Genomic DNA, 19,246 nt, shown 5'->3' on the forward strand with positions numbered 1-19,246 from the left:
ATATTAAAAAGTAATAAGCAATAGGTGAAATTGACTTTAGTAATATACTTTATTTAACCCAATGTAGCAAAAATATTATCACTTCAAAATGTAAATAATATAAAAATTATTACTGATACATTTTATATTCTTATTTCATAGCAAGTCTTTGAAATCCAGCATGCATTTTATACTTACAGCACTTGTTCAAGTGGTCACTATTCACAGGTGGCTGGCAGATACCACAGTGGGCAAGGCTGGCAGATACCACAGTGGGCAATGCACCATTAGGCTAAGAGGAAAATATTTGTTTAGAAGTTTGTTTAGAATATTGACATTCAATATCAGACTTCTTAGGATACTAACCTTGCTTTCTTAGAAGATGAGAGTTTTCCAACTTGCAGGTACACTGCTTACTGTATTTAAGAGACTAAATATGTGCAAGGTAAATATCTGACATTAGTGTAATGCCTTAAGGTTTGACAGTATGTTCACATTCACTACTCTTATTAATCCCGTTGTAGTTCTGAGAAATAAGGAGGAAAGAAGTTCCATTCACTTTTGAGGACAGGCCCCAAACTTTAGGCTCTAAGTCTCATGATCCAATGGTAGATTCCAATCTAGGGTATACTTACCAAATAACGAGCAAGCCAAGTCAGTCAAAATGTAATGTGTCCTAGCATTTTCTTGTCTTTTCTCAAAAAAGCATCTGTTTTGTGGGTGTCTGGAAGGGCTCAGGCTTGTCCCACATTCTCCATTTTTTTTGTTGTTTTGTTTACTTAGATCCAGAGTGAAAGGAGAACAAAGTCATTTTATGCTTACGGATGTTTTGATTCATGCAAAGTGGTGGTGGTGTTTGGGCTGGGTGAGATCCTCAAGACTGTCAGTATCATTCAAAGTCTGACAAACATCCCACCCCCAATACTGTGGTTTCTTCGATTAAGTCAGTTGTATACATCATTTCACCTTCATCTATGAAAGACTTCATCTGTAAAGTCTTTCATAGACTTCAGAAAGAACATGCACTATTTAGTGCTAAACTAGATGCAGAAGCAAGTAATATCTCTTACTCTAAAGCAATTAATTTATATGACAACCATTCTTCAAAGAGCCACCTAACAGCAGCAATAACACCAGTACTGGATTCTTGGCTTCCTGTGTTTTTCAGTTTAAAATAATTCCATTCAGACTGACATATATACACTACTATATATAAAAGAGGTAACTAATAAGGACTGATGCTAAAGCTGAATCTCCAATACCTGGGCCACCTGATGCAAAGAGCCAACTTGTTAGAAAAGACCCTGATGCTGGGAATGATTGAAGGCAGTAAGAGAAGGGGATGACAGAGGATGAGATGGTTGGATGGCATGACCAACTCGATGCACATGAATTTGAGCATGTTCTGGGAGTTGGTGACGGACAGGAAAGCCTGGCAGTGCTGCAGTCCATGGGGTCGCAAAGAGTCAGAAATGACTGAGCGACTGAACAACAAGGACCTACTATATAGCACAAGGAATGCTACTCAATAGTCTCTTAAGGCCTATATGGGAAAAAGTTTTAAAAAGAGTGGATATATGTATATGTATAATTGACTTACTTTGCTGTACACCTGAAACTAACATAACATTATAAGTCAACTATACTCCAATAAAAATTTGAAAAAATCCTACTCACTTTAATGTACAGGCTATATACATGGATTGAATTTAGGCTAATTAATTGCTAAGACTGCCCTTATACTTGCAAACACAATCCACATGGGAAACACTCATTTGATAAGCCCTAGGGATTTAAACAACACTAAAACAAGTTTCTAATATATTACTTTATATCATTCTTCACCTCTCCTTAAACTCCGTGTTTGATTCCACTCTGCCCCTCAGTGTTTCAATTACTAAAACTGTAGTTGCTAAAATATCTTCCGTAGGACTGGTCCTCTGCTGCTGCTGCTGCTAAGTTGCTTCAGTCGTGTCCGACTCTGTGCGACGCCATAGACAGCCCACTAGGCTCCCGCGTCGCTGGGATTCTCCAGGGAAGAACACTGGAGTGGGTTGCCATTTCTTTCTCCAGTGCATGAAGGTGAAAAGTGGCAGTGAAGTTGCTCAGTCGTGTCTGACTCTTCGCGACCACATGGACTGCAGCCTACCAGGCTCCTCCGTCCATGGGATTTTCCAGGCAAGAGTACTGGAGTGGGTTGCCATCGTCTTCTCCGGACTGGTCCCCTGCTTCCTTCCAAACCTGGATTACACACTGCAGACGACCACATCGCGTGGCGCAGGTAGTCTGCCTTCGGTTGCCATTCATAGAAGGATGGGTTGCTAGGGAGAAGGGTTGCTTGAAGGCACCAGATCAGAGAAGAAATCTGTTAAACCACAGCCACAGGGAACCCAGGCAGTGGGGTAACTGATTATTTCCAGAGTTGAACACAGAGGGCGCCCTTCCACAGAGGCGCCCACCGCCAGGACGTGGCGGAGCGTGAAGCCTGGGTGTTTCAGGGCTCAATCACGTTTGAAAACCTGGAGGGCACTGACGACAAGTGAGTGTCAAGAGACCTGGACGCGTGGATCTACAGTAGGAGACTACAGAGCGGGGCCACCAGGAAACAACTGCCACAGGGTTTAAGTTTTCCTAAAGTCTCAGTAGGGGTTTCCCTCCTGTCCGGATCCGCTTCTCAGCGTACCCAGTCTTGGGGACTCAGCGTACCCAGTCCTGGGGACTCAGCGCACCCAGTCCTGGGGACTCAGCGCACCCAGTCCTGGGGACTCCGCGCCACCCCACCATCTTTCTTATTCCGCTCCCTACCCATCCCCGCCCCGCCTCTGGGCGATCTCACTGCCTCTCCCACCAGCCGCCTTTGCCCGCCTGCTGGGCAGCGCCAGGCCCCGGGCAGCTGCCGGAGAGCCCAGGGGCGGAGGCGCGGCAGGGGCGGGCTCTGTCGCGCACCCCCCCCAACCCCCCGCCCCTGCCAGCCCGGCTGCGGGGCCAGTGGCTGGAGCCCCACGCACAGCCAGCCGCGGGGGGCGGGGGATGGGGGAGGCAGGGGAGGGGGACGCCAGCGCTGAATAGAGCCAACCGCACACTTCAAAAGGGTGCCGGGCTGCGCTTCCTTTCCGTGCCCCGGGAACTTCAAAGCGGCCCGCGCGGCCCCGGCCGCTCCTCTCCCGGGCCTCGCAGCCCGGGCGCGGCGCCTTGTGGCCATGACCCGAGCGCTCTGCGCCGCGCTCCGCCAGGCTCTTCTGCTGCTCGCCGCCGCCGCCGCACTCTCGGCAGGTACCATAGGCTCCCTTTTCTCCGAGCCCGCGAGGGTGGAAGTCGGGGGCTGTTTGCGGGTGGGCGAGGGATGGGGGAAGAAGGTGCTCCGCGCGAAATGACCTTCCTCGGGGAGGGGTGGGTAGCGCCAGTTGGATTGAGAGAGGCATGGGATAGGGCGCAGCGTGGGCACCTGACGTCTGATAGCGGGGTAGACAGGTGTGTCGAGGATGAAGCCACTAGGAGGAGGGAAAAAGCTACAGGGACGTGGGGGTATGGTGTTAGAGGGGAGCTGAGGGGAGCTGAGTGGCAGATTGGGGGGCAGTTTGCAGCGGAGGGAGTAGGAGAGTGTTTGTGGGTGTGCGCAGGGCTGGGAGTTGGGTGACACCCTGAGTTCACTCTGCTGGGGCTTTAGGGAGGCTCCGTGCTGAGCTCCGGAGATCTGAGCAAGGATGAGGAGAAGGTGGTGGGAGGGTAGGGAGTGGTGGTGGCAATTCAGTCTGAGTTTTAAGAGATGAGGGTTACCTCAAAAGCCGCTGCTGCCAAGCTCCGTAGGTGGGAGTGGGAGCTTAAATCTGCGTGGTTAGCAAGGCACAGTGCTTTCGAGGTATGATCTTTACTAAGAGTTGCAGGGGAAAAAAATGTTCTGGCAAGAGTCCCAGCGTTTATAACAGGTCTGTGCTTTGATAGGCTAAATAGAACCCTCGGTGTGCTATGATGAAAAACCCTTTAACCCTAAAACTCTTTTCATTATAACGTTATTCTGGGTTATGGAGAGACACCAGGAACAGATTCCTCACTAACTCATTCTTTAAACATTCCAAAAAGACATTTAAAATATTTGCACATAAAAACTGGTGTTTTTCCATTGGGCTGTACTTTGTCCAAAGATGATTTTTATGCATTTTTGTGACAATCTGTTTGACATTAATGGCTATACTCCAGGTAGTTTTCTTCTTAGCGACATATTGGGGAGAATGTTTTGAATAGTATGATTGCTGTCACATGCAGAGTCAGTGTTTCAGACCGTCTGAGAGACTTACCAAACACTGTATTCAAATGAGAATTTAATTGTTGGAAGTGATCAGTTGATGCAATATGAGGATTAAAACATTTCAGTTATCTTTGAAAAGGCCAGCCTCTTAGGAGAGCGGTTACCCAGAGACTTGGCCAGAAGATGATGTGATAAAGGGAAACATTTGTGTTCAGAGTCAGTAAATTCATCAATGGGAAGAAAAATGACTATGGAAAGTCTTTATAAGAAATGGGCAGAAACTCCACTAACTTGGAGTATTCAAAGTGCTCTTGATGATTTAATTGAATTTACACAGTTTTACACACACATACACAGTCTGCTGGAGATCACAGTTCTGCCTGGGTACCTCTGAAGTTGCCTCTGAAGGCTATCTGTACACCCTTTTTTTATTTCAGGAAACTAATAGTTTTGTTGCAGACATTTAAACAGTAGACTCAATTATTTTTTTAATCTGGCTTGAAAGGTTTACTATGTGACAGAATCTTTAGAAAATTTCAGTGTTTAGAAACACTAGGCATAGCAACATAGGAAAATATGCCCTGCTATGTTCTCAAAAAGGCATGGAAACTTGAAATTAAAATGTGCAAAAAACAAAGAAAATAGATCGTCTCTTCAAATTTGCTTGTCTCCTGAAAATTTGAAAAAAAGAAGTGAAAGTTGCTTAGTCGTGTCCAACTCATTGTGACCCCATGGACTCTACAGTCCATGGAATTCTCTGGGCAAGAATACTGGAGTGGGTAGCTGTTCCCTTACTCCAGGGAATCTTCCCAACCCAGGGATGGAACCCAGGTTTCCTGTATTGCAGGCAGATTCTTTACCAGCTGAGCCACCAAGGAAGCCCAAGAATACTAGAGTGGGTAGCCTATCCCTTCGCCAGGGGATCTTCCTGACCCAGGAATTGAACTTGGGTCTCCTGAATTGCAGGCGGATTCTTTACCAACTGAGCTATTGGGCAAAGGCTATGGAAAATGCCTGATATGGAGATAATGTGGCAATATCGTAGAAAAGTACTTATCAAAATCGAACTTTTACAGTGAACTTTTCTATGTGGAATGAAATCGTTTTCAAATCTCTTTAAGAAGCTTTACTTCTCTTTGTGTCCCACAGAAAAATGTAGATTGTGCCTTGCATTTTTGAGTCTTGCTTTTATAAAAATCTTTGATTATTTGATAGACAGATTCAAGGTAATTTATTTCATCTTGTAAATTGTTTTTCTCATGTAGTTACCTTCATTAATTTTGACCTAGTCACTTACAAATTGTATTGTTAATCACATTTACCATCTTTTGAAAACATACATGCCATGATTGACATATTATATGAGAAGTTGCTATTGAAGCAGTGATATAGCAAAACTGCATGACAGAAAACATCACTTTCCAATTTGACTCTGCTGAGCACCAGGCCTAGGACCTGAAATATCTGAAAATATTGATGAACCAATAAACCCTTTTTTGCTTTGGCTGTTCTCCTCTAGCATCTCCAGCACCTTAGGCGTGTTAAGCCTTGACAGCAGAGTAGAAATCATTGCTCCTTGCTGAGAATCTCAGAGGGTAACTGCTGATCTGGTAGAAACTTAGAGAAAATGTTTATTGGTCTGGATAAAAAAATTAGATTGCTCTGAGTTGCTCTAATTATCTGTTTCTGTGTTCCTTGTTGTTTGATAAGGAAGACCTGACATGATCTCACAACATTTATCATGTATACTAAACAACAAATTGCCAGAAAATGTCTTGGGGTTCTCAAATTTGAAGCTGGACTTGAGTATTATACAGATTTACACATTGTATATCCTCTACTTATTTTATGAAAGTCCTTTGTCTTCTAGTTGGAAAGGATTATTAGGCTTCTAGAAGGCTAGGTGCTATTACTCTAAAAGTGAACGAGAACTTTCATTTAATAACTTGAGTGGGATTGGGGGTTTCAGGTGATGAGTTTTGTCTTGTTTTCCCACTTAACAGCAGTTAGCAGTTCCTACTATACATTTTAAGCTGAGCTGAAAGTGAAAGCCTTGGACTGACAGTTTATCATGCAAAAGATGTCACCTTTGCCTTTCTTTAAGGACAGTCATTTATTGGTTGACTGACACAAATGTAGCAAGAGGCTCCAAGGTTCTGGAAAAGAGACTGTGCAGGAGTATTGGGGGCATATTTCTTCATTATCTCTGCTGCCTGAACCCATTGAGAGTTCCTCCATTTTACTACAAGGATGCAAAAATGAAGTATTTGAGGTGTGAGAGAATGAGACGAGCAAAGGATGACGCCCAGTTTTGACCTAAGCAATAGAAGAGACCATTAAGAGGGGTGAGGCTAACTGCAGGAGCAGTCTGAGGAGGACTGAGGCATGCAAGCAGAGAGACGGAGCTTGGTGTTGGGTATGTTGAGCTTTAAATGTCTATTAAGCACTGGGTGGAGATGTCAAGTGAGCAGTTGGTTGTATTGAGTCTGGAGTTTTATGGGTAAGACTAACCTGAAGCTTAAAAATCTAGAGCCAAAGGCATTTACAGATAATTTTATAAGCCACATTAAATAGTCATATACTTAGCAAATCATAGCATGTCCAGTTAAACTGAATTTCAGATCAACATCAAATAATTTTTTAGTATGTTACAAATATGACATGGGGCATACATGTATTAAAATTAATTGCTGTCTAATATCAATTTAGCATGGCATTCTGTACTTTTATCTGGCAATCTAACACTAAAAAAATATTGTAGTGAGATGAACTGCTTCAAATATATTAATTCCAAGCCTTTGCATTAGAAAATGAGCCTATTTTCCTGTTCTTGTCTCTTAAAACTTCTGTTCTTGTTCTGCTGCCATCTCCATATGTATCTCTGAATAGGTCACTTCCAAGCCTTTGAACTGGATGTCTCCATGGCTTAGTCAACAGTGAGGGATACCCAGACTTTCCTAACTTACAAGAAGGAGTACTGTAACATGAAAGAACGTGTGAAAAAGAAGAAATACTCTAGACTCTGTGAATGATTTATTATTATGTGAAAGCAGTTGGTTTTTCCCAAGGTTATGTTTTTTTTTTAAAATGTGATTGTTACTTTCAAATCCATTTTTAGAGCACAGGGGGACTGGTTCTACCCTGGGATACAGAGATTTGAGGACGCTCAAGTCCCTTATATACAGCTGTGTAGTATTTGCATGTAATCTATGTACATCCTCCCATATACTTTAAATCATCTCTAGATTACTTATATTAACTAATACAATGTAAACACTATGTAAATAGTTGTAAGTACAATGTAAAAACTATGTAAAGAGTTGCTGTGCTTGCATGCTAAATTGCTCTAGTCCTGTCCATGTCTTAGCAACCCTATGGGCTGTAGCCTGCCAGGCTTCTCTATTCAGGGGGATTTTCCAGGAAAGAATGCTGGAGTGGGTTGCCATGCCCTCCTCCAGCGGATCTTCCCAACTCAGGGACTGAACCTGCGTCTCATGTCTCCTGCGTTGGTAAGCAGGCTCTTTGCCATCAGTGCCATCTAAGAAGCCCACCAACACATGGCAAATTCGGGTTTTGGTTTTTGGAACTCTCTGGAGGTGGTTGGTTGCATCCACAAATGTGGAACCTATGTATAGGAGGCCAACTGTATTCTCCTTTTGAAAGAATTCTAGGCAGTAGCTGAGATCAAGCTTGTTGTATTTTTCTTGGCAGAGCCTGCATCTCCTATTGTAAATAAGAAAAAGTTAAGGAGTGAGGAGAATGAATAGAGTCACATAAAACTTAATAACCTGACACAGTTTGAGGTTCCAGAACACGTTCCTAAGAGAGTAATTTCCAGTCCTTCAGGAGAGGGTCAGGGATATATAAATATCATCCAGAGGCTGTGTAGTTCCTGCTCTAGCTAAGTCTTGACCTGCTACCAAATAATTAGTGTTGGCTTCATTTTGAGATATGTAGGGGAAAAATATCCTATAAAAGATCAACTGTGGGCAATGGCACCCCACTCCAGTACTCTTGCCTGGAAAATCCCACGGATGTAGGAGCCTGGAGGGCTGCAGTCCATGGGGTCGCTGAGGGTCGGACATGACTGAGGGACTTCACTTTCACTTTTCACTTTCATGTATTGGAGAAGGAAATGGCAACCCACTCCAGTGTTCTTGCCTGGAAAATCCCAGGGACAGGGGAGCCTGGTGGGCTGCCGTCTATGTGGTCACACAGAGTCGGACACGACTGAAGTGACTTAGCAGTAGCAGCAGCAGTGGGCATAAATCATTAATTAGCTCAAACAGATATGTTCGTATGCATATAAATAGTGCATTTTAATAAATAATCAAACAACAGGATTAACTTTCAAATATAAATAGAAAACAGAACTAAACAGGAGAAAAAGGAAAAGGTTTAAGAATAGAGTGTGTATTATCTATCATTCTTTAACATTTATATCTGTGTGGCTTTTTTGGGATTTTTTGATTGCTTCTAACTTCATATTAAAAAATTTTTACAGCTAATAGTAAAAAATCTCAAGATTTATCTTTATGTTTAAGAAATTGGAATAATATTGGAATATGTTCATAAGTGATATAAAAATTCCGGATGAATGCATAAGTATATGAATATACTAAAGCCATCAAATTATATACTTTAGATTGGCAAATTGTATGGAATATTATTTTATTTCAATAATGCTGTTAAAAAGTAGTTTTAATACTACTACTACTAATAATAAATTCTGCTTTTGCTAACAGACTTAGGAATACCTAAATACTGTCTTGGTTCAGCTGCGCGTCTCCTCCAGTCTAAGGGGAGGTATTAAGGGGGACATGGAGAAAATGGAGGGAAAATAAGTCAAAGTAACTTTCTTTGCCACCTGGTACTTTGGCCTTGAATTGTATGGTGGAACTCTAATATTCTCCCTTTTTCTAAACTTTAAAAAATTAAATAACCTAGGATAAAGAAAGGGGTTTGTGATGTCAAAATCTTAGATCCTGACACTACGATACTGTCAAAGGGTCTTGCAATTCTAGGATGAAGCCAGAGTGACGAAGTGGGGGCCCTCTGTCTTCGGGAGCTCATGGTAGTTCAGCCTTCATGGCAGCTCTGGCAGGAGTTCCAGCTGTAATCTCAGGGGTGACTGCTAAGCAGGAGAAAGGCAAAGTCTGTGGAGGAAGGTGGCTGGTTGTGTTCTACGATGGAGTGGGTGCTGCCCTTCCCATGCCTCCTGTGGAAAGAAGTAGGAGACAGGGTCGTGACCAAGAGGTCTGTGCCTTTCGTGTTCTTTGAAAACTGGATCCCTGAAGCATGTGGGCCTTTCAGTTCCCTGGAACCTGAACAATAACAATCACTCCTCCTTTGCATTTAGGGATCTAGCAAAGTGACACAGAGAGAGAGGAGGTGAGTAGGAGTGTGAAAGAGATGAGGAAGACGTTTATTTCCATAGAAGCCAACCCTCCATTATTTTTCAGTCTTTTGCCTGATCACCTGGCTTTTGAATTCACCTGCTCTGACTGACCAACAAAATTCCATTCTATCCTGATGCTTCCCTTTTTCTCCTCTAGAATAACTTCCCTCTTCCATTGTTTTCTTCTTATTTAGAGTAGGTATATGAAGATACTGTTTCTTTGGAATTGTTTTAAATTAATCCCCTCAAGAATTCATGGGTGAATCATTCAGTATGACTCAAGAGCTTGGCTTATTATTTTTTTTAAAACAATTTAAATGTGTCAGTGACTTAAGCATCCCAAATTAGATCAATCTACTTTTTCATTAAACTTTTCACATCGAGAAAATGATTAGGTTGCTCTAATTTTGCAAGTAAAACACATATATTTTCTTCTAATTTGTTTTATCATTTTTGTCCCATGCTAAGGTAAAATGACAGAAATAGATGCCACATCTCTGTATGTTGATTAGGTTCTCTGTAAATTTTTCATTCAATGCCATGATTGAATTAATACTCTGGTCAAAAACCAGATTAGAAAAAAAATCTAATCCATCAGGATCTGGACAATGATCATTTTAATGCAAAATGTCTAGTTTCATAAATGCGTGCTTAGTTTAGAGATGTTAATTTAGAGGGTAGTAATTCTGAAGGAGATCAGCCCTGGGATTTCTTCGGAGGGAATGATGCTGAAGCTGAAACTCCAGTACTTTGGCCACCTCATGTGAAGAGCTGACTCACTGGAAAAGACTCTGATGCTGGGAGGGATTGGGAGCAGAAGGAGAAGGAGACAACAGAGGATGAGATGGCTGGGTGGCATCACTGACTCGATGGACATGAGTCTGAGTGAACTCCGGGAGCTGGTGGTGGACAGGGAGGCCTGGCGTGCTGTAATTCATGGGGTCGCAAAGAGTCGGACACGACTGAGCGACTGAACTGAACTGAATCCAGATTAACAGTTTTCAGGAACCAGATTGTTTTAAAACAGAGCCAAAATATATTAAAGAATATTAATTCATCACATATTATAGCTCCATCCCATGACATTTTCCTGGCCTGATCCTCTAGAAATGTGTCTTTTTTCTCTCCTATTTCCGTTATTGCTCTTCAAGGGTAAAGACCTGCCTTGTGAAGCCTTACCTCTCTAAAACCGTAGGGAGACTGCATGTGTGTTTAGTCACTCAGTCATGCCCAGCTCTGTACGAACCCATGGAGTGTAGTCCATAAGGCTCCTCTGTCCACGGGGTTTTCCAGGCAAAAATACTAGAGTGGGTTGCCGTTCCTCTAGGAGATCTTCCTGACCCAGGGATCGAACTTACGTCTCCTGCATCTCCTGCATTGGCACTCAAATCCACTCAAATTCCAAATTCCTGGAAATATGTATTTCCAAGAAATAGCCCATACACTCTAAATTTGAAACACTGAATAAGGAATAATTATATGATTAGCAGAAAATTCCTTAAAGAATAACAAATGCATAGTTGAACGAAGTTCTCTCCCTTTTAAAATCTTTCTCTCCTATAGCTGTTCTCTATAAATATTAGCTCTATTATATTAAACTCCAGTATTCTAGCCTAGAGAATCTTGTGCACAGAGGAGCCTGGTGGGCTGCTGTCGATAGGGTCGCACAGAGTCAGACACGACTGAAGCAATTTAACATACGTGCATGCATTGGAGAAGGAAATGGCAACCCACTGCAGTGTTCTTGCCTGGAGAATCCCAGGGACAGAGGAGTCTGGTGGGCGGCCATCTATGGGGTCACAGAGAGTTGGACACAACTGAAGCGACTTAGCAGCAGTAACAGCAGGTATGTATGTGGGCTTTCCAGGTGGTGCTAGTGGTAAAGAACCCACCTACCAATGCAGGGTACCTAAGAGATGTGGGTTTGATCCCTGGGTCAGGAAGGTCCCTGGCAGGAGGGCATGGCAACCCATTCTAGTATTCTTGCTTGGAGAATCCCATGGACAGAGGAGCCTGGCTGTTATCATAGGGTAACAAAGAGTTGGACATGACTGAAGCGACTTAGCATGCATGCATATATGTTTGCAGTGTACATATGTACACATAGAGTTAAGAATATGATGATGGGAAGTCTCTGATATGCAGACATTCAGCACTAAAAAGCTGGAGTAGCTATATTGATAGTAACAAAATGAAGAGAGAGATAAAAAATACAAATATTAAGCATAGCTGGGATATCTGTATTAATTTTGAGAGAATAGATTTTATAGAAAAGAATATCACCAGTGATAAAGAAAGACATGTCATAATAATAAATATTACCAGGGATAAAGCAAGAGATTTCCTAACAATAAGTATACATCAAGAGGACATAATAATCTTAATGTGCATGTACCCATTAACAAACTTTTCAAATATGTGAAGCAAAAATTTCAAAAACTTAAAAGAAGAATAGCCAAATTCAAATAGAAGTTGAAAATATTAACAATCCTCTCTAGTGGTTGATAAAACAAGAAGACAGAAAATCAATGAAGCTAAAGATGATTTGAATAACAACATTAAGCAACTTGACCTGAATAACATTTATAGAACATTCCACCTGACAATGGAATACATATTATTTTCAAGTGCACATGGTACATTCTCCAGGTCAGATGCATGTTAGACTCTGAAATAAATAAAAATGAAATAAAAAATAACTAAAATCATAGAGATGATGTCCTTTCATTCCCAATGACTTAAATTAGAAGTCAATAACAAAACAATCTGGAAATTCCCAAAATGTTTGGAATTTAATCAACACATATCTAAATAGCCCACAGATCCCAGAACATCACAAAATATGGAATATATTCTAAACTCAATGAAGACAAAAACACAGTATAGCACAATTTATGGATGAGCTGAAGCAGTTGCTGGGAAGGAAGTTTAGAGCTTTAAATGCTTATAGCAGAAACAAAGAAAGGTTTTAAGTGATGACTTAAGAAAGGGTCAGCAGACTACGACCCATTGGCTGTCCAACTTGTTAATAAAGTTTTATTGAAACACAGCAACACCTATTTATGTATCGTCTATGCTTGTTTTTATACTACAATGGCAGAATTAAGTAGCTGCAACAGAGACTGTAGGGCCCATGAGACTAAAATATGTACTATCTGACCCTTTAAGTGGAGAAGGAAATGGCAACCCACTCCAGTACTCTTGCCTAGAGAATCCCGTGGACAGGGGAGCCTAGTGGGCTGCTGTCCATAGGGTCACACAGATACAGACATGACTGAAGCAACTTAGCATGCATGCATGCATTGGAGAAGGAAATGGCAACTCACTGCAGTATTCTTGCCTGGAGAATCCCAGGGACAGAGGAGCCTGGTGGGCTGCCGTCTATTGGGTCGCACAAGGTTGGACACAACTGAAGCGACTTAGCAGCAGCAGCAGCAGACCCTTTAAGAAAAAGTCTGTAAACTTTTGATCTAAGGTACACCAATTTAAGAAGATAGAATAAAAAGGAATAAATTAAGTTCAGAGTAGGTAAAGGAATGAAATAGTGATAAGAATAGAAAATAGTTGAAGGAAAAAAAAAGCAAAGAAAATCAATAAAACCAAATTGTTTTTCATCTGAAAAGCTTACAGACGAATATCTCTCATGCTGCTGCTGCTGCTGCTGCTGCTGCTGCTGCTGCTGCTAAGTCGCTTCAGTCGTGTCCGACTCTGTCCGACCCCATGAACTGCAGCCTACCAGGCTCCTCTGTCCATGGGGTTTTCCAGGCAAGAGTACTGGAGTGGGGTGCCATTGCCTTCTCCAAATATCTCTCATAGAGAGGCAAAAATCTGCAACAAAATATCAAGTTGAATTCAACAATACAATAACAAGATAATACATCATGATCAAACAGGGTTTATCTTGGGTATGCAAGACTTTTCAATGTTAGGAAATCTAATATTACAATTCATCATTTCAGTAGAGTAAAGAAGAAAAAATATGGCAATATCAACAGATTCACAAAAACCAGATGACAATACTCAACATCTGTAATACAAACTCTCACCAAACTAAGAATGGAAGTGAACTTCTTAATATGAAAAAGAGCTTTTTCAGAAAACTTACAGCTAACATTGTACTTATCTGTGAAAGACTGGATGCTTCTCACTAAGAGTGAGGACAAGGCAAAGATGTCTGTTCTTACTACTTCTAATCAATACCAAATGGAAAGTCCTAGCCAATACATTAAGATAAGAAAAATGTATCTAAGGCATATGGATACATAGGAATATGTGCAAATTTGTCTATTCACAGATAAGTTGATTTTATATATAGAAAATATTAAAGAATCTCCAAAAAAAGTTTTAGAACCAATAAGTTCTTGTTGAAGTTCAAGGTTGCATGATACAGTTAATATAAAAAAATCAATTGTATTTTTATATAACAGTAATGGAAATTGAAAAATTGGAAAAAGGAACCATGTACAGTGGCATCAAAAATTCATATAATACTTAGGTGTCAATCTAACACAATATGTGGAAAATCTCTATTTTGGAAAATATGAAACACAGTTGAAAGAATTTAAAGACCTAAATAAATGGAATGCTATACTATATTCTCTGAACTGAAGTTTCAGTGTTGCTAGTATGTAAGCCATTTTCAAATAGGTCTATACACTCAGTGTAATCACAATCAAAATCCCAGAAGGGATATTTGCAGAATTCACCAAGCTTTAAAAAAATTATGTGCTAAGTCACTTCAGTCATGTCTGACTCTTGGTGATGCTATGGACTGTAGTATGCCAGGCTCCTCTGTGCATAGGATTCCCCAGGCAAAAATACTGGTGTGGGTTGCCATGCCCTCTTCCAGGGGATCTTCTTGGCCCAGGAACTGAACCTGCATGTCTTATCTCTCTTGCATTGGCAGAAAGGAATTACATGTAAAGGGAAATGAGAACCAAATCAATTTAGAAAAAGAAAAGTGAAATCTTCAGTGCCTGATCCAGGGCTTATAAATCTAGAGTAATTAAGATAGTGTGTTGTTGGCAAAAGAAGAGAGGAACATTGATTAATGGAATAGAATAGAGAAACCAGAAATAGGTCCACAGATTAATGATCAATTGATTTTTTACAAAGGTGTAAAGGCAATTCAATGGAGAAAGAACATTCTTTTCAACAGATGTTGCTGGAAAAATAGGCAAAAAAAAAAAAAAGAGAGAGAGAGAGAGAGACTGAGAGAAAAGAACCTCAAAACATGCCTGGCATGGTTATAATTGTTAAGTCAGAATGGGTCATGAATGTAAAAATAAAATCTAAAACTATAAAAACTTAGAAGAAAAGCTTCTACTCTTGGGTTAGGCAACATTTCTTAGATACAAGCACCAAAAACATGATCCATAAAAGAAAATATTGATTAATAGGACTTTATCAAAATTTAAAACTTCTATTCCTTGAAAGGTGCTAATAAGAGAATGAAAAAACAAGCTGAAAGCTGAGAGATAATAATTGCAAGACACATATTTTATAAAACACTTAATTCAGAATACATGAGGGATTCTCAGGACTCAATGACAAGGAAACAAAGAACCCAGTAAGAAGTGAGCAAAAGACCTGAACAGGAAGATACCTGAATAGAAGTAAGCACACCAAAAAAACTGAGGAAATGCTTATTATAACCACAAGGACATGCCACCGCATACTAAAAGACAAAACAACGAACAAACAAAAAGCAAGATGACAATACCAAGTGCTGGCAGGACTGCTAAGTACCTGAAGCTCTTAAATATTACTGGTAGGAATATAAAATGCTACTTTGAAAAACACTGGTAACTTTCTATAAATTTAAAATACACTTTGTATAAGATGTGGTAATCTCACTCCTAGTTATTTAGAGAAGAGAAATGAAACTTATTTTATATAAAAATCTGTATATTAATATTTCTTACAGAGTTGTTCCTAATCAGCAAAAACTGGGAAAATATGTCGTTTAACTTGTGAATGAATCAACAAACTCTTGACCCTTCATTCAATGAACTTTCTTTAATTAAAAATTTAAAAAATTTTCTATTTCTGTTTTGTAAATAATTCATTTGTATCTTTTTTTTAGATTCCACTTGCAAATGATATTATGTGATATTTGTCTTTGTTTGACTTACTTCACTTAGTATGATAATCTGTAGGTTCATCCTCATTGAATGACTTGTATGCAACAACATGAATGAATCTCAGATGCCTTAAGCTGAATGGCAGAAGCCAGAATCAAAAGGCTACACATTTATTCAGCATTCTAGAGAAGGCAAATGTATAAGAACAGAAAACATCATCTGCCATGGGTTGGGGTGGAGGGCGGAGTTTTCTAAAAGGTGTAAGAGGAAATTTTAGGGAGGCATGACTGAGCTGAAGTTGTCAAAACTGAAATCTGTATACTAAAAAGGAGCAGTGTTACAGTATGTAAATCATATCTCAATAAACTTGACCTACTTCCCAAACTGGAAGGCATGTAAAGTCAGCAGACAGTTGTTCAAATTGGTTAATCAAGAATAGCACTGTATTTTTAGATTAATGCCCTAAAATAAGATAATACCCTAATACAAAAATAATTAAGAGTAGATGCCTCTGGAATGTGAGACTGGACAGATCCTTTTCATTTCAGTTTTTCCTAACCTACTTTATTTTTTTTTTAAAGTTAAACCACTTGCATTTATAACAACAAAACAAATAATTGATTACAAATCATTGATTTACTTTTGTTAACTGCTGTTATATAAGTAAGGGGTTTCTGTACATATTAAAATGTTTTTGTGTATATCATCTTCAGTCTTTAAAATGGCATAGAGAGAAATGAAATAAAATTAGGATAAATAAGTCTATGTTTCATTCATTAGCATGGATTAGAGATTTTTTTCCTTCTCTTAGGAAATTGCAACTGAGGGTCATTATCCACACACAGATAAAGTCCATTATAAAAGTGGTATTGCTTACCTGCTTTTTTAGGTTAAAGTATTTGGTTCAACTTGAAAAGTCATTTATCACCTTCAGGAGAGCACTTAGGGGCTGCTTTGGCTCTTTTTGTTGGTTTACTATAACATTAAGCTTGCTTATGGAGAATTTTGCTTACAGCTGCAGTCTATACAAAGAGCCTTTAATGCATTAACAAACCTTATTTTGCTGAGTCAGGTTAGAGGTACCCCTTGCTTAATACAGTGTCATGCACCCAGTGGGCAGTCAGCATTTTCTTGATTGTCTTCCACACACTTAGGGAAAGTCACCATGCCGATTTTGACCCTCTTCTAAGACAAAAGATGAGAGGAAGTGTTATAGAAAGATCATCAAGCTAGGCTAGTTTGTTGGTTTACGTCCTCGAGATCAGGTAAGCTTCCAGTGTAGAGCAGGGGTCATTATATGATATTCATGTATGTGAATTTTCAGGGATAGCCTTATTTTCAAATATACTAGCCTGTTTTCAGAGCACAAATTTAAATTTTTGAACTTGGAAGTAGAGTTGCTATAAGCCATGGAGTAACACGATACTGCACACGTGGGTGAATACCAGACTCTATGATCAGTGTTTTTTTAAAGGCATATGCAGAAGAGTTGGCTGAAGATATCCCTATGATATCCTCAGTGACTATCGGTAAACTAAGTACTTTAACAGAGTGTGGAGTGATGTTAAAATCTTGTTGTTTCTGACTGCAGGATTAATATGTGTTCATTATAGAAGATTAGGGAAAAGTGTTGAAAAATGTGAAAATCATCGTTTAGTTTGATATCACTATTAATGTTTTGATATATTTCCTCCTAATCCTTATTTCTATGCATATGTATGTAAATTAAGGTCATATCCTATATGTTTTATGATTCTACTTTTCATTTGATTTTATGATTCTACTTTTCATTTGATAGAGTAGTGAGCTGCTGTAATTAAATGGGCTTCTGCCGTGGCTCAGTGGTCAAGAATCTGCTTGTAAAGCAGGAGCCGCAGGAAACTTGGGTTTGATCCCTGGGTCAGGAAGGTCCCCTGGAGGAGGGCATGGAGACCCGCTCCTGTGTTCTTGCCTGAAAAATCCCACAGATAAAGGAGCCTGGTGGGATACAGTCTATGTGGTTGCAAAGAGTTGGACACAACTGAAGTGACTGAGCGTGGTGCTCTAGTTAAATATTATTAAATACAGAATATTATGCCATCATATGTATTACCAAAATTTATTTAAACATTTTGATTTGGAGATATATAGGTTATTTCCATTTTTTACTTTTGTGAATAATAATTCTGTCGTAGAAATTTTAAATAAAATTTTGTTTTTCTGATTATTTCATATAGAGGAAGTGAGAATACAACTGCAAAGATGATAAACATTTTAGGACTCTTGGGGCAAATATGTCAAATTGTACTCCCTAAAGTTTGTAAATGAAACTCCATCTGTGTATAAAGATGAAATTTAATTGATCCCTTCTTGTCATTTCTGGGTGTTATAACTTACAAAATAATATTAAATAAAAATTATATCTTTTTTGTATTAATTTTCTGTTTTGATTATTAATGAGATCGAATCTTTCCATGTTTATTGACAGTTTTTCTTTCTCTGTTCATCTGCTTCATTCATTTCTCTATGACATACTTGTGTTTTTCAAATATATTTTGTCAAACTGAAGAAGTCATTGATTCTACTTTTTAGTAGAATCATTTTTGTGAAAAATTTTCGTATAGTTAATTATAGTATTACGATTGTAGTTTAGTATAATTTTATATAAAATTTGAGAAAAATTTTAGTGTAGCAATCAGTATGGGAGTTAAGATTCTAGATCCTTCTACCCTTTGGTCATGCTAAGATGCCAACATTTTTTGTTTTTGTTTTTAAGACAAAGAAAGTCTATTTGGAGTTGAAGCCACTGATTTTATCACATTAGTGCTGCAGTTTCACTACCAAAGAAAACGTTAATCAAAGCCATAAAGAGTTAAATAGTCACAGTTATATTCAAGGAGTGTGCTTTGGGCTTTGAATGATGAGCTCTGAACAGCAATAGTCAATAACTTATAATAGGAACTTAATTTTTAGGTTTTTAACATCTGTGTGTCACATGTCTTATATAAAATGGCTCTCTAACACCAAACCTTGTGAGATTAGAATTATTGTCCCTGCTTCCCCAGTGCATAGTCATGTTTAGAGAGGTGTAGAGACTTCCTAGGCTATGCAGCTGGTCAGGCGAGTGACTCAGGACTTCAGATACAGATGTGGAGTCTTCTGAGGCTGAGAATCCTCACCCTACACCTTGCTGAATTCCGACAATGTTAAATGCAAATGAAGAGAGCTACAAAGATAAGGGTTGTTTTTTATTATTTTGCTATAGTTTTTTGTTTTGTTTTTATACTGGCTTATCATGACAATAGCAGCCAAACTCAGGACAACCTGCCTTAGACTTTGTCTGTTTTTTGGCTTAATATGAGTTGAGCCTTCCAAGGTCCTCTAATTTCTTGTATTTCTTCATTTTTATGTCTTAAAATATATTTGCATAGCTGGAAAAAAGCAAGGAGTTATTTTGTTCAATAATACTTTGATAAACAAAAATGTTAGTTGCTCAGTCATGTCTGACTCTTTGTGACCCCATGAACTGTAGCCTGCCAGGCTCCTCTGTCCATGGAATTC

At 39.5% G+C, this 19,246-nt stretch overlaps 1 protein-coding gene across 3 annotated transcripts in view; it reads left to right on the forward strand.

The window, feature by feature from the left end:
* The first annotated feature begins 2,877 nt into the window (after window positions 1-2,877).
* Window positions 2,878-19,246, forward strand: part of ACVR1C (activin A receptor type 1C) — an 83,623-nt gene continuing 67,254 nt past the window's right edge. For 2 of the 3 annotated variants that reach the window (XM_069577499.1, XM_069577503.1), the window contains exon 1: window positions 2,878-3,252. In XM_069577499.1, the coding sequence (XP_069433600.1) occupies window positions 3,180-3,252 (73 nt within the window). In that variant the 5' untranslated portion in view covers window positions 2,878-3,179. The remainder of the gene's footprint in view (window positions 3,253-19,246) is intronic. The other variant, XM_069577500.1, reaches the window with a different exon arrangement.

This window comes from Ovis canadensis, chromosome 2 (assembly GCF_042477335.2).
Source record: "Ovis canadensis isolate MfBH-ARS-UI-01 breed Bighorn chromosome 2, ARS-UI_OviCan_v2, whole genome shotgun sequence".
In the NCBI taxonomy this organism is placed as follows: domain Eukaryota; kingdom Metazoa; phylum Chordata; class Mammalia; order Artiodactyla; family Bovidae; genus Ovis; species Ovis canadensis.